This window comes from Gossypium arboreum, chromosome 13 (assembly GCF_025698485.1).
Source record: "Gossypium arboreum isolate Shixiya-1 chromosome 13, ASM2569848v2, whole genome shotgun sequence".
In the NCBI taxonomy this organism is placed as follows: domain Eukaryota; kingdom Viridiplantae; phylum Streptophyta; class Magnoliopsida; order Malvales; family Malvaceae; genus Gossypium; species Gossypium arboreum.
In genome coordinates, this window is record NC_069082.1 from 92173102 (window position 1) to 92187283 (window position 14182).

The 14182-nt window shown below is 30.7% G+C and overlaps 1 protein-coding gene across 3 annotated transcripts; it reads right to left on the reverse strand.

Moving 5' to 3' along the window:
- Nucleotides 1-543: 543 nt before the first annotated feature.
- LOC108474492 (bidirectional sugar transporter SWEET16-like) lies at nt 544-3025 on the reverse strand. Of its 3 annotated transcripts, none has more exons than XM_053023803.1 (6): nt 2803-3025; nt 2658-2694; nt 2344-2572; nt 1818-1979; nt 1403-1522; nt 544-1018 (listed from the first exon to the last, which is right to left on the reverse strand). In XM_053023803.1, the coding sequence occupies exons 1-6, from the start codon at nt 2834-2836 to the stop codon at nt 833-835; spliced, it is 768 nt and encodes a 255-aa protein (XP_052879763.1). In that variant the 5' UTR covers nt 2837-3025; the 3' UTR covers nt 544-832. The 3 variants fall into 3 exon arrangements, with proteins under 3 accessions (XP_052879763.1, XP_017631925.1, XP_052879764.1); XM_017776436.2 differs by having other exon boundaries at nt 2344-2554; nt 2803-3024; XM_053023804.1 differs by lacking the exon at nt 1403-1522.
- Between the last annotated feature and the right edge of the window lie 11157 nt (nt 3026-14182).

The following is a 14182-nucleotide window of genomic DNA, read 5'->3' on the forward strand; positions in this document are numbered from 1 at the left end:
AGATTGGTGTGTATTCTATAAGTGCAGAAAATGTTGCAGCTGAAATATATATAGGGTGCATTGACATTTGAAAAAGAAAAAAGAAACTCATATCACATTTTGCATTGATGAATCAGTTTTTTTTCTGCATACATTATATATATCTAGAGCATATAATAAATCAGGGTTCTTTTTTGCTTTTCTTGATGTTTCTTCTTAATCATCATTTAACAATTAGGATCTCACGCAAACTTTATTCAAAGGATGAATAAATTTCTTATGTTAATTTCACATGTAGCTTAGTATTGGACAGATTCTTTTATTTCTCATGGTTTTATTTTTAAAACTTTAGAAAGTTGAGATACTATGGACTGAGATAAGCACACAATTACAGCAAAACTGATTAATCATTTGATCCCAAATCTGGGTTATTTTTCACTTGTTTATTATTTTCCTTACCATGTCTTCAATCATGTTGTGTTTATCTGCTTAAGTAAGGTGGTTCGTCTACGGAAATTTCAAATAAAAAAAAAAAGAAATCACAGGCATGAACACCGGTCCATGTATATATATTACCCTCCCTGAGAATCATTTCTTTATTTTTCATTTATAGGTTTACAATAGAAAAGCGAGACACATGAAAGAAGGAAAAAAATAAAAAGGGCAGAAGTTTGAAAGCTTTGAAGCTCCCAGTGCTTAATTAACGTCCTAAGATGATGGGGTGATCATTGTTTGGATCCTCTACATCATTGTCACGAGTCCAACCTGGTCGCAACTCAAATGGAGTCAAAGGGACTCTCTTTTTTGTTGTATTGTTGATTAAAATGTGGTCTCGGGAGGCTTTTGCCATTGTTTAGACGTTTCCAAGTGATGAATTCATCTCTATGCCTCTTCTCGCTGGGTGAGCTGAGCCGCCTTCTTCTTCTTCTTCTTCTTCTTCAATTGCCTCACTTGGGTTTGTTGAAACAGGCTTGTTCTTGTATATAACATAGAGAATCAACTGAGCTGATCCTAGAAATAATCCAACTGCATTTGGCACCTGAAATATTTTTGGGTGAGCTTGAATCTTTATAAATTAATTATCTCTAACTTGGTGTGTAATACATATTCAAATATGGATGTATGATATTATCCATTGGGATACACTCACAAAGCCAAGTAGCAAAGCCTATGTTTAGATTGGCGTGAGAGAAAAATCTTCATTTACTTTGTTTGGATAAAATTTTTAATTTGGGCAAAGGATCTCTTACTTTTTCTTGGACACTCAATTTTTTATTTATCAATTTCATTTACTTATTTTAATTATGCAAAACAAGATAATACGTAACTATTTACCTTTCATTGCTTTTTTCTTTACTACTTTAAATGCAAACGATTTAGGTAATAGAAGATGATAGAAGTCAAATGAAAAATGTGAACTTACACCAATATAGATATCCTTCACAAGCACTGCATAAGCAGACCAAACACCAGCATTGAGGAACAGAAACAATGAGAGTAAAAATGGCATATACTCCACACTCTTGGTCTTTACAACCGTGCTCTGTTAAACATTAAAAATTGATACATCACTCCTTGAAATGTAGTTGGATTATGGAGTGTCGGATATGGGGTTGATATAATAAATTAATTAAATCAAAGATATAGAGTAAAAGATAATTGTTTTGTAAGTGATGAATTAAGATGAATTATCCTTTGCTGGTGGGAGTTCAACTATAATCAATATTTGTTTTGCATGTGAGTAAATGAACAAAAACGGTGCATCGATCTTTAGGCTGAGTCTTGTTTGGATTAAACATATATCTTGTAGATTTAGAAATGCAGGTGGAGAAACTTACCATGGCTGACAATGGCGATGCGTACATGCCAATGGTTAAAGCAGTACATAAAATTCCAACAAAAGTGAGCCTTGTGTTTTTATGAACTGCAAAAAGAGTTACAGCGGTAACCGTTCCAAGGACACCAACATTTACTACACACACCAACTTTGCTGCCTTAACCTGAAAAAACAGAATTTGCAGTCGATTACCTTAATAGCTATTACGTTGCAAGGGAAACACGAAACCACTCACACTCGCATGCAATTTAGGTTTCATTCTCCCTTGCTTTTGGGTTGAATGTTTTTAGAGTTTTATATGATATATTAAATTATTTAAATATTATTTATCATTATATTTAATATATATATATATATATATATATATTAAATTATTTACATTTCATTTAAATTTATTAATTCTTTTGTCTAAAACAATATTTCAACTTTCCAAACACTTGAATCTAAAATAAATAAAAAATCTCTAAACAAAACACTTTTCAACCCGCACAAATATGATGCCTTTCAAACTTATAAAGTAATACCACCTTCGCATCTTTAGGAGCATATACGAGAAAGAGGATGACATAGATGAGCTGAAGGATGGCACCAGCTCCATTCACTGTCATTACAAGTAACCCATCTGGATTGATGATTCCATATAAAGTCCACAAGCTGGTGCTCAAAAGGGTTGTTATGTAGGGCTCTCCTTTATAATCCCCCGTTGATTTCTTCTTTATCACCCCCCAAAAGGTTTTTCTGGAAACAAAGGAAAAACTTTGATCTGTCTGATAAGCCTGACCAGTTTGACAGTATCTAATATTTATGCTCTAGTTTATTGTCTTAGATGATGTTTACTCACATGGGAGAAGCAAAAAGCAATATTGAAATTACATTACCTGCAAAAAGAGCAAGAAAGAGAACTCAAAATATCTTGCATTTTGGTTAAAGATTGAATTGCTGATAATATATGCTTACAAAATTAAATCATGAGAAAGAGAGCTAACCAATGACGCCAAGGATGAAGCTCAAGTTAGCCATTGAAGCAGAGGTACGTAACAATAGTTGAAGAAATGAAACAATAGGGATCAGTTGAGAGTGTAGGGATATTTGTGTTGGTGTGATGTGTAAATCAAGGTGATAGTTCAATAACTTTTTTGCAACACATGATTCAACATTAGCTCATATTTATTCAACACGTTTTGTTCCCAAATTATTGTCTTTATATGTATTTGTTGATAAGACAAAAATGTGTACCATCTTTTAGCTACCATGACTGTGTGTTGAGAATTATTTTTAGGTTTAATATTTGACATAGTAATAGGGTTGAATTAAATGTTTTAAAAAATTACTATCTTTCATTTTAATAATATATTATTTCAAATGCTGTGTGATCATCTACACCATCAAAATTTTTTTTATCGTTGAATATGATTTTCCTATAAATTGATTTACTCTCTTAAAAATATAACTTATTTTCTAGATAAATATTTTTATATAAAAATTAACTTAAATCAAGTTTATTATTATTATATTATTAAATATTTTTATTTTTAAAATATTACTATAAAATATTATAATATCTAATATTATTAAACATACATATTTAATTATTTATATTTAATAATATGAAAAATTATTAATAAAATTAATATAAATTTATTATTTTAGGTAAACCGCACCCAATGTCACTAAACTATTTGAAAGTTTTTATTGAAGTCGCTAAACTATTTAAAAGTTTTTATTCAATTTGTTGGGTTGTTAAGCTTTTTTTAAAAATAAAAGTTCAGTTAGTGAGCTTCAAGCGATGAATCGACGAATGGTATGGTATATTAGTACCCATCGACAAGTAGAAAAACATATCTTAGATCCAATTCGATTTAACGATTAATGTTAGAGATTAGACAAGAAAGTTGTTTGGATTTTGGTTCGCATATTTATAACATTCAAATATGGTTCATGAAAAAGAACAGAATTGTAGAGGAGAAGAGTAAGAAAAGCTTTCAATTGGTGCAGACGGTGCGAACAAAGAAAGCCATACAACAACGATTTTAACAGCTTAGTGACTTAAATGGAAACTTTTAAATAGTTCAGTGACCATTTTGTCACTTGTTGAAGTTGAGTGACCAAAACGTAAACTTACTATTAGTTTAATGACCTTGGATGCAATTTGCCCATTACTTTAATAAATTATTTACTACTGCAGTTTTATTTTAACAATAATAATTTTAAATTTTAAATAATATTCTTAATATGTTATTGAAAAAATTACATTAATATTTGATAATAAATATATATTACAATTTACAAATACTCAACAAGAAATGTTTTTATAATATAAAATATGAATATTTTAATTATATAAAATGGGTATTTGATTAAATCATGCTTAGCTTCACTTCTAACTCTCATGTATCACTATTCACTCTTATATACGTAATATATGTAATTTAAATTAAGTTTTAATTAAGTATTTATTATTATTATTAAGTTTATATATGATATTTATTATTATAAATTTTTATCTTATTATATAATAAATTTCGATTGTTGCTACTATAATATTTTGTAATTAATATATTTATGTTGTGTTTATTTCACTAAGAACAACTTTTAAAAATGATTTCAAGAAAATTTTCCAAACAAAGAAGACTCTTTTATGCATAATCATCAAAACACCAAAAAAAATCAACTTTCTCATAAAATCAATTTATTTTCCATAAATCAATTTTAGGAAGTTATTTTCAATGAAACAAATACAACCTAAGTTCATTTTCAAAGACGACAAATTGAGACTTCCCTCATATTATTTGCTACGTACATTTATATAAAACATAAAAATACAAATACAAATACTAGTCCTATTGCACATTTATTTTGTAGGTAAAAATAAAATTTTAGTTAATAATTATTGATAAACTAAAGAAAATTACCAAAAAAAGTAAGGAGAAAAAAGTAGAGAATACTTATTATTGATATTTAAAAGAAATCAATTTAAAATCTTTTGATTTATTAAAATTAAAACACTTAAATATTCCTCCCTTTATTTTGTTATTATGGTATTAATTTAAGCTTTCAAATAAATTATAATCATGATTTCATCTTGATTAACTCTTTTATTGTATAAATTTTAAAATTTATATAAATATTTGACATTTTAAATATAGAGTATACTTCAATAATAATAATAAGGGTAACTATAGTACAAAAGTAACATTAAGCGCAAATAAAGGCCTCCTCGTTTTGGTTTGGTAAAATTTTATTAGTTAATAAATTTTTTAAGATTCAATTTCAGTTTAATGAGGTTTTGGATTTGAGTTAAAAATAAAAAGACTATTCGTGAAATGTTAAAAGATTAATCACTGTTACTGACAGTAGATATTATTTGGTATTAGAGATTGATAAAAGAATAGGTGGCATAAATACAAAAGAGTTGGATATGAATCAGTTTTATTTACGCTAGGTGGCCCAAAGCAAACTGCGGTGGCCGAACTACATGCCCTGCTCCTCCTAACTGTTAGTTGAATATGAGAGTGAGGGTTTCCAACTTTTGATTAGGTGTTGGAGGATTCACACAAAATTCCAATCATTCATCAATCCAAATTTGTTTTTGTTTTTGTTTCTATACTATACTCGTAAAACCATTTCACCTGCTTTATCTTTTTTTAAATTAGTTAAATTATGGATTATTCCAATACCTTACTTCCTCTATCTATCTATAATTCCTAAGAAGTTATTTCTTCAATAATTCTTTCTCCACACAAATGCATGCCTAACTGCATTTAAGAAGGAACCTTTGTTTATTTTTCCTAAAATTTGGAAATCATGATAATTTCTCAAATTCATAAATTTCTAAGGATATGAATCTGACAACCTAAATGGTTTTATATGTTACTTTAACTTTCGTGTAGGTCTCATAATTTTAGATACTGTATAATATAATTACAAGATTTTATTATATATGCACTTTATATTTAATATTTAATCTTTTGCGTCAATGATAAGAGGATATAAAATATACCGGTTCTCAAATTTCGTTCCCAATATAATTTTCATAACAGATGTGACCTAAGACAATCATTATCACACTATGCCTTAAGTTACCCGTATTTTTAAGTGTAAATATTACCTGTGAACACATAAAGAATTCATTTAGACATAATTAACACCTATTGATAAAGTCCGATAATATAAAGATATGATTATTTTTTATAAATTTAGTTAGGGTTGAATGAATATCCTGCCACGTCATATTAATAAAGAAATAATCCCTCCTATAAATACTCAAATAAATGACGAAAAAAGGATTAATCTTTTAGCACCCTAAAGTTATTTTGAACAATAGTTTTCTTGATCAGTCTGTCCTCTTATTCCTATTATGATTCTCTACTTCTTTAAGTGAATCGACCTCCCTTACATCACCGTGATCTCCTCCTTCCTTCTCCTTGTCATTTTCCCTTGTTGCATGCAACATTGACAATTTTTATTGTTTTTAAGCGCTCATGCTTGCATCACCATTTTCTATTAATGTTTATGGTATGCTTAATTAGGGGTGAGCAAAACTCAATTCAACTTGAAAAAATCGAAAAAAATTAAATTTCGAGTTAAATTAATCGAGTTATTCGAGTAAACTCGAATTTTTTTCAAATTTCGAGTTCGAATCAAGTTGAGTTTTTGAATTCGAATAACTCGAATAATTCCAATAAACCAAATATTAAACTATAATATTTTACATTTTTACCTCAAATATTTTTATTTTTCTCCCAAAACTTTTACTCCCCTCCGATCCCATCCCAACCCCCTATCTACCCTAAATCCATTTCCCACCAAATTTTTTAAATATTTTCCCTCCAAAATTTTACTCCAAAAATCCCTCAAAACTTTTTATTTTCCCCCAAAATTTTTACTCCCTCCCATTTTCCCCTTAAAACTTTTACTTCCTCCCATCCCACCCCATCTACCCCAAACCCATCTCCCCCACAATTTTTTTTTAAAAATATTTTCCCTCCAAAATTTGTAGTAAAGGTGTCAAACTCATTTGGCAAGCATGTGTTAGTTGACAAAATATGTAGAAACTGTCCTTTGATGGTTAGAGGTCATTATTTTCCAGCTAACCTAATGCTGTTACCGTTTGATGAATTTGACTTAATCCTCGGTATGGATTGGTTGACTTCTCATGGTGCCGTAGTGGATTGTGGAAGAAAAGTTATCGAGTTGAAATGTGAAGAGGGAATGTTCTTCGGGTCGAACCAGATGAATCGTGTAACATCCTGATTTTGGGCCTAGTCGGAACAGTGGTTTCGGGACCACAAATCCGACAAAAAAAATTTTATTTTTATTATATTTTTGTGGTCTACGATTTCACGGAATAATTTCGTGAAAATTTCGTTCGAAAATTTTGACTTTTGGGCACTTAATTTGGTCAAAAAGGACTAAATTGTAAAAGGTTGCAAAATGTGTGTTCTAGTTCACAAAGGTACGAAGTACTTGTGAGTAATGGGTTTTTAAATTGGATATCCTTAAATGGTAAATAGCCCATTTTGTAATTAGTGGACAAAAATGGACATGGCATGGTATGTTTTTATATATTTTTCATTAAGGGTATTTTAATAATTTGGCAAATAAAGCCAAAATAACTAAGAAAAAAGATGTCATCTTCTTCATTTTTCTCATGCCACAACCGTATATGGAGATGGAAGACATGGCTAGGGTTTGTAAAACTTTCAAGCTTGATTGTAAGTCCATCTTTGCCCCATTTTTAATGTTCTTTGCATTTTTGAAATCCTCGTAACTCAGTTTACCCATTTCTACCATTAATTTGAGCTAGGGTTCATGTTTAAAAATTGACCCATATGTAACATGCATGCATTTTGATTTCTAATGGTAGAAAATGAGTGTTGGGTGTTAGATAAACAACTTTTGCTAAGCGATTTTACGTGAAAACGAGTAAAACGACATAATCGGTAAAAATATCTAATGTTCATAAGTACATGTTAGAGTGAGAATTTGATGTTGCCATAGAAGGGAAAAATGATCAACATGTCATAAAAATAAGAAAATAGGATGAAGTTTAATTTCCGAACCTTGGGGAAAAAGTACAAATATGCAAAAGTTTAGGGGTCAAAATGCAAATTTATAAAAATATGATTTATGGACTCATTTGAATAATGTGAGTAATAAATGAGCTATATTTGTAATGTTAGATCAAAGAAATCGAGATTCGGGCTAAAATTGAGAAAATACCTAGTAGTGGACTTAAATGGTAAAAATGGCTATTTTCGTATGCAAGGTAAGTTCATATGATTTTTAATAATGCAATGTGCATTTTAATGTTATTGCTTTGATAGTATATGAGATGCAAGTCTATATACAAATAAATGTATTTGAAATGGTTTATTTATGCTTATTTGCCATTGAACTATGATGAATGAATATATGAGTTGAATAAAATGAGACATCCGAAAAAGTATCGACAAAGTTCTGACGTCTGAAAAGCCCCGTATGAACCTTAGGAATACTTAGGATACATATGTCATGACATAGGATTTCCGATATGTGATATCGTGTAAGACCACGTTTGGGACGTTGGCATCGACTTTTGTTTTACATGTAAGACCATGTCTGGGACATCGGTATCGTATCTGATTTCGTATAAGACCCTGTCTGGGACAGTGGCATCGATGTTTGATTACATGTAAGACCATGTCTGGGACGTTGACATTGTATATGCTTTTCGAGCTATCCGCGTATCCTTATGTTTCCAAACGGTTCAAACGGAAATTTTGAGAAAGTCAATGATTTTATGAAATTGGATTCGATTCAGGTACGTTTGCATATGTATATTTCACTCTAGACCACATTTAGCTTCCTCTTTTCCAATTTGACCCCTTAATTTTAATTTTTTCACCATTTAGTCCCTATTGATCAAAATCAACAATTAATTCTGCAATTTAGTCCTTTTCTATTTCTAACTTAAAAATCTATTTATTTAATCCCTAATACTTAAACTATTCAACAATGTCAACATCTAAAATCTTAAACAATACTAAAAATTACAATATGGGTCGGGTAGCCCTAAGTACCAAGATTCCAAAAATGTAAAAATCACAAGAAAATGGGACTAAATTGACTAACCAATTGAAATTTGAAAGTTTGAAGCCTTGGTGCTGTCAGCTACTTTGTTTCTTTCTTTCTTTTCTTTAATTTGCATGCAATTGTTTCATCTTTCTTTCCACTTTCTTTCTATTTCTTTATTATGTTTTCATTTTATTATCTTTGTTATTATTATCATCATTATTAAAGTTACTTTAATATATAATATATAGACATGCAAATTATTAAACCATAACCGACCACCTCTAACCATTTTAATAAATGGTAAATTTGCTACTTTAGTCCCTTCACTTTTTTCAATATATAATTCAACTTTTAACCCGTACGGGATTTAGTCCCTCTACCTTAATAATTCCTAATTTCATGAAATTTACTAATCCAAAAATTAATTAGCTACTAAGTTAGCCTCGGAAATATTTAATTAAAATATTTAAGGGTCCAGTTTACGAAAATGGAGTCCCGAAAATATAATTTTCGACACCCCTAACTATCGGGTTATTACATTATATGTTTATGCAATATAGTTTTTGAATTGTTGTTTGTGTTTGAGGCATTTTCTCATACTTATCATTAAAGTTAATTTTCTTTAATTCGGAGTTTTTAGTGATTTTGTTTTGGAATAATTTTTGGATTTTTGTGCATTGATTGATTTATACTTTAAGACATAAGAGACCTAAGCATGATAAGCTGTTTTTCAAAAATTAATATTCTAGGCTTTCTCCCTAAATTGAAGAATTATCTTTAAATTTGCAAGTTTGACATCAAACTATAATTTTTTGTGAACTTTTGAGCCTATAGAGCATTTTTTTTTGTGCTCGTTCTATTTTTTGTTGTGATTTGCTATTCTATAACTTGCTTCAGTTATACATGTCGAAATCACATTATTGATTTGATATATTGAGATGATAAAGGCACTTAGGATTTAACCCGCCTAACCGTTAAACAGCTTACTTGTTGTATTAACCTTTAATAAACCCCGTTGATCCTAACATATTTTTTTTCTAACCCGTAAACTACATTAATATTGTAAATCATTTTTCTTATTGACTCACTTTTTGTCGAGATTTGATTTGGTTAATTGTCTGACTATGTTTCATTATTTACATTGTTGAATTTTACTTTACTCTCAAAGAAAAAAAAGAAATAAAAAATATATATAATTGATTGAGCTTGAAACGTTAGCTTCATATTATAACACCCCTAACCCGTCTCTATTGCCAGATTAGGGTTACGGATCATTACAGTACAATCATAAACTTTTAACATCATAAAATTTAAAAAAATTAAAACATATCATAAACCATTTAATCAAATACATTTCGTCCCTAAATTGAGCCCTCGATGCCTTAAAAATAGCTTAGAAGCAAATTGGAACTAATTTGAAACAAAATGGAAATTTTAGGAAAAATTTGCAAAAATTAGAAACAGGGGTCACACAACCGTGTGGTTAGGCCGTTTGGAATCACTGCAGGGCATGTAACTTTTGAACAAGGGACAGACGGTCATGTCCCCGTGTAACTCACTGAGTAGCCCCACACGGCCGTGTGCCAGGCCGTGTAACTCACTAACTTGAACAGTAAGAGACTATAACACCCTTTACCCGTGTCTGACGCCAGAACAGGGTACAAGGCATTACCGGACTTGTACACATACATTCATGCAAAACCGAGCCATAAAATTTTTCTTAAAAAACATTTCATTCATACATACGCAATTTGACCCTTATATGGCCCTACGTGTAACGCCCCCACGCCCGAAACCATCACCGGAGTCAAGCTTGAGGTGTTACTAAACTTATCTTACCTTTTAAACAACTCTAAATCACTTATTTTAATTTTCGGAATAAACTATTTTTCTGCGTCATGGTTACTTAAAAATTCATTTCTCGAGTTTCAAAACTCGAAATTAAGATCCGTAAATTTTTCATGAAACTAGACTCATATATATATCTAATAATTTTTTTCTAGAATTTTTGACTTAGCCAATTAGTACAGTTTATTAGTTAAAGTTTCCCCTGTTTCAAAACTTGACTGCACTGACCTCTTCTTACTACGAACCATTTTTATTCCTGTAAAAAATTCATATGACTAAGTCGTTTGTTTCTCTCAAAACTAGATTCAACAAGAATTCTAAACATATAAATTATACCTTCTAATTAGTTTTGTACAATTTATGGTAAATTTCCAAAGTTGAAACAGGGGATCCAGAAATCGCTCTGACCCTGTTTCACTAAAACTCAGATATATCATAAAATATAATACTTTTACCTATTTTTCTTATTCCATAAGAAAATATACATAATAAGCTTTAATTTCATATATTATTCATCTTCAAACTATGTTTCTACAATTTTAGTGATTTTTCAAAGTTACATCATTTCTGTTACTTGAATCTGTTTTAGGTTACTTTCACATTTTTCATAATTTTCATGTGATAATCATCATTCAATCATACATATTAATAAACATGTATATCATCAGCTATTTTCTTAGCTAATCACTAGCAAGTATTTACACATCATTCATTATTCATATTATACCAAAAGTAGCTAAGTTTCTATACATGCCATACCCAAAACAAAACGCCTAGTTATACCGAGTTATTTCTTTGATAGTGTGATCGGCCTCCGACATTTCCTTCGATCCCCGAGTGACTAGATAAGTACTATAAGAAGAAGAAAATAAAGAGATTAAGCACTAGGCTTAGTAAGCTTACAAGCAAATAAATCACAACATTCAACATAATGGATAATTATGCATAATATCATCTAGCATCATAAATTTCTTTACTTCTCAATTTCTATCTTCTTCTTTATTCCCTTACCTTCTTTCTTACCCGACCTTTCCTTTTCATAAGTATAATCTACTTTTCCTTTGCTGTTAATTCACTGTAATTTAACTCAGATCCTGACCCGTTGAACCACTCGGAATACTAAGGATACTAGGGTCGCTCTCGCTCATCAATATCCCGCCAATGCCATGTCTTTGACATGGACTTACATGAATTATTCCTGCTCCAATGCCATATATAATATGGACTTATATGGCTCAATCTGTCTCCAAAGCCATATTTCTAATATGGACTTACATGGCTCATTTCTCGCTACATCTGTCAACCTTAATATCCTAACATTCCTAGGGTTCAACCGGCTTTCTAACACTTTTCCTCTGTCACTTCACCTTAAATTCGACTTTAAATATTTTCATAACATAATATATAAATGCTGAAATTGACAATAATAATGTAAAATAAAAGAATATTGCATTTATTTACTGTAAACTTACCTTGATACAAAATGTGACTAAACCTTACAATTTAGTCCTTTACTTTTCTTTTCCTCGTTCTTCTTTGGATTCTTGATCTATAATATAAAATATTTCTACTCATTAGCATTTATTTGATTTCTATTTCACTTCACAATTTATGCTGTTCAAAATTCGAAATTGCACTTTTACCCCAAAATTTACAGCTTTTACAATTTAGTCCTCGCTCAATTCACCCATCAATTGAACTAATTTTTTCTAAATTAACACTTTTATTTTATCATTATAAACTATTTCACAGCCTTTGATATTCTGAATTTCAACACCAACATCTAATTCACAATTTTGCTCACAATTAGGTCCTAAATACCATTTTCTATCAAAATGACTTAATAAAACAACCTTAATATGAAATTAGAACTTCAATTTCATAATAATTCATCATAAACTACCCTTACTCAGCCAGGGTAACTTCCAATTTCACCCACCAAATCAAAAACTAATGAATTAGATGATTGGACCTAATTGTAAAAGTCACAAAAACATAAAATTACTAAGAAATAGTAAAATTGAACTTACATGGTGCAAAAATATGAAAACCAGCATAGGAGACATGCTACGGCGTTTCGGCTGAGAAAGATGAAGAAATGTCTAGATTTTCAATTACATCATTTTTTAACTATTAACTTTTATGCTAATTCCAATTTTGTCCCTTGTTCACATTGTTTTCTTGCTTATTTCATACCCAAACCGTCCAGCCATTAACCTTTGGGTCTAATTGCTCTTTAAATCCATCTTTTAAATACTTAAGCTATTTACTCACAATTTAACAAATTTTGAGCTATTTTCGCTTAGTCCTTTTAATTAATTAGCTATCCAAACATCAAAATTTTCTAACTAAACTTTAATACTAACTCAATGACACTTCATAAATATTTATAAAAATATTTATAGCTCGATTTTAAATTTGAGGTCTCGATACCTCGTTTTTGACCCGTCTGACCTAATAAATTATTTTAATTCACTAATTTCACCATTTCACAAATTCTTCTAAATTCTTACTTGACTCATAAATATTAAGTTACTATCTTGTTCAATCTTATTTGTCCGATTTAGTGATCTCAAGTCACCATTTTTGACACCACTGAAAATTAGGCCGTTACATTCTACCTCGGATTTGTGGTTTCGCAACCACTGTTCCGTTTAGGCCCTATTTCGGGATGTTACACTACGAGGCCCAAAACATTCATCGGAAAAAGGTTCGGGACTAAATCGAGAACTTTAGAAAATTTTGGGGAACTTTTTTTAATACAGAGCCATACGCCCGTGTGCTCTTGACACGCCCGTGTCTTCTAGCCGTGTAACTCTTTGACTATGACGTTAGCACCAATTTAGGGTCACACAGCCGTATCACACGCCCGTGTGGCCAGATCGTGTGGTCAATTAAAAATCTAATGATTTTTTATAAAATGGTGCATACTTTACACTGCCAGAGTACACGCCCATATGGGTAGGCCTTGTCTCTCACACGATCAAGACACACACCCGTGTCTTAGTCTGTGTGTTTACGACTGAGCATACTGACTTGAAAAATTAGGGTGCAGGGGACACACGGCCATTCAACACGCCCGTGGGGCAGACCATGTGTCACATACGGCCTAGACACATGCCCGTGTGGACCATTTAAAGGCTATTTTCCAAGCCAATAGTCACCCTCAATCATCCCTACACTCAACCTTGTTTCATGACATGCAACATAGCATATTTAAACACTCAATATTCTATGTCATGACATTTCATGCCTTCAAAATATCATCCTGAAGCACATGCAATTAGCCACACCATTTAGAGGCATTCCACGCCAATTTCATGCATAACCAAATTTGTTATCCAAATTCCATAATACATATCCTTGACCATGATTATCTTAAGTCATTAAGTCATTTCTTATCTTCTAGCATCTAATCCATACTTCACCATACATTCATCAGGCAATTATCTTTCACATCAT

Bases quoted from the DNA above. Each gene is read 5' to 3' on its own strand.
- LOC108474492 (XM_053023803.1), bottom strand. From the start codon at position 2,836: ATGGCTAACTTGAGCTTCATCCTTGGCGTCATTG. The intron at 2,573-2,657 runs GTGAGTAAACAT...GACAGATCAAAG, and splicing joins TTGCTTTTTGCTTCTCCCAT to TTTTTCCTTTGTTTCCAGAA. The intron at 1,019-1,402 runs GTAAGTTCACAT...AAAATATTTCAG, and splicing joins TGAAGGATATCTATATTGGT to GTGCCAAATGCAGTTGGATT.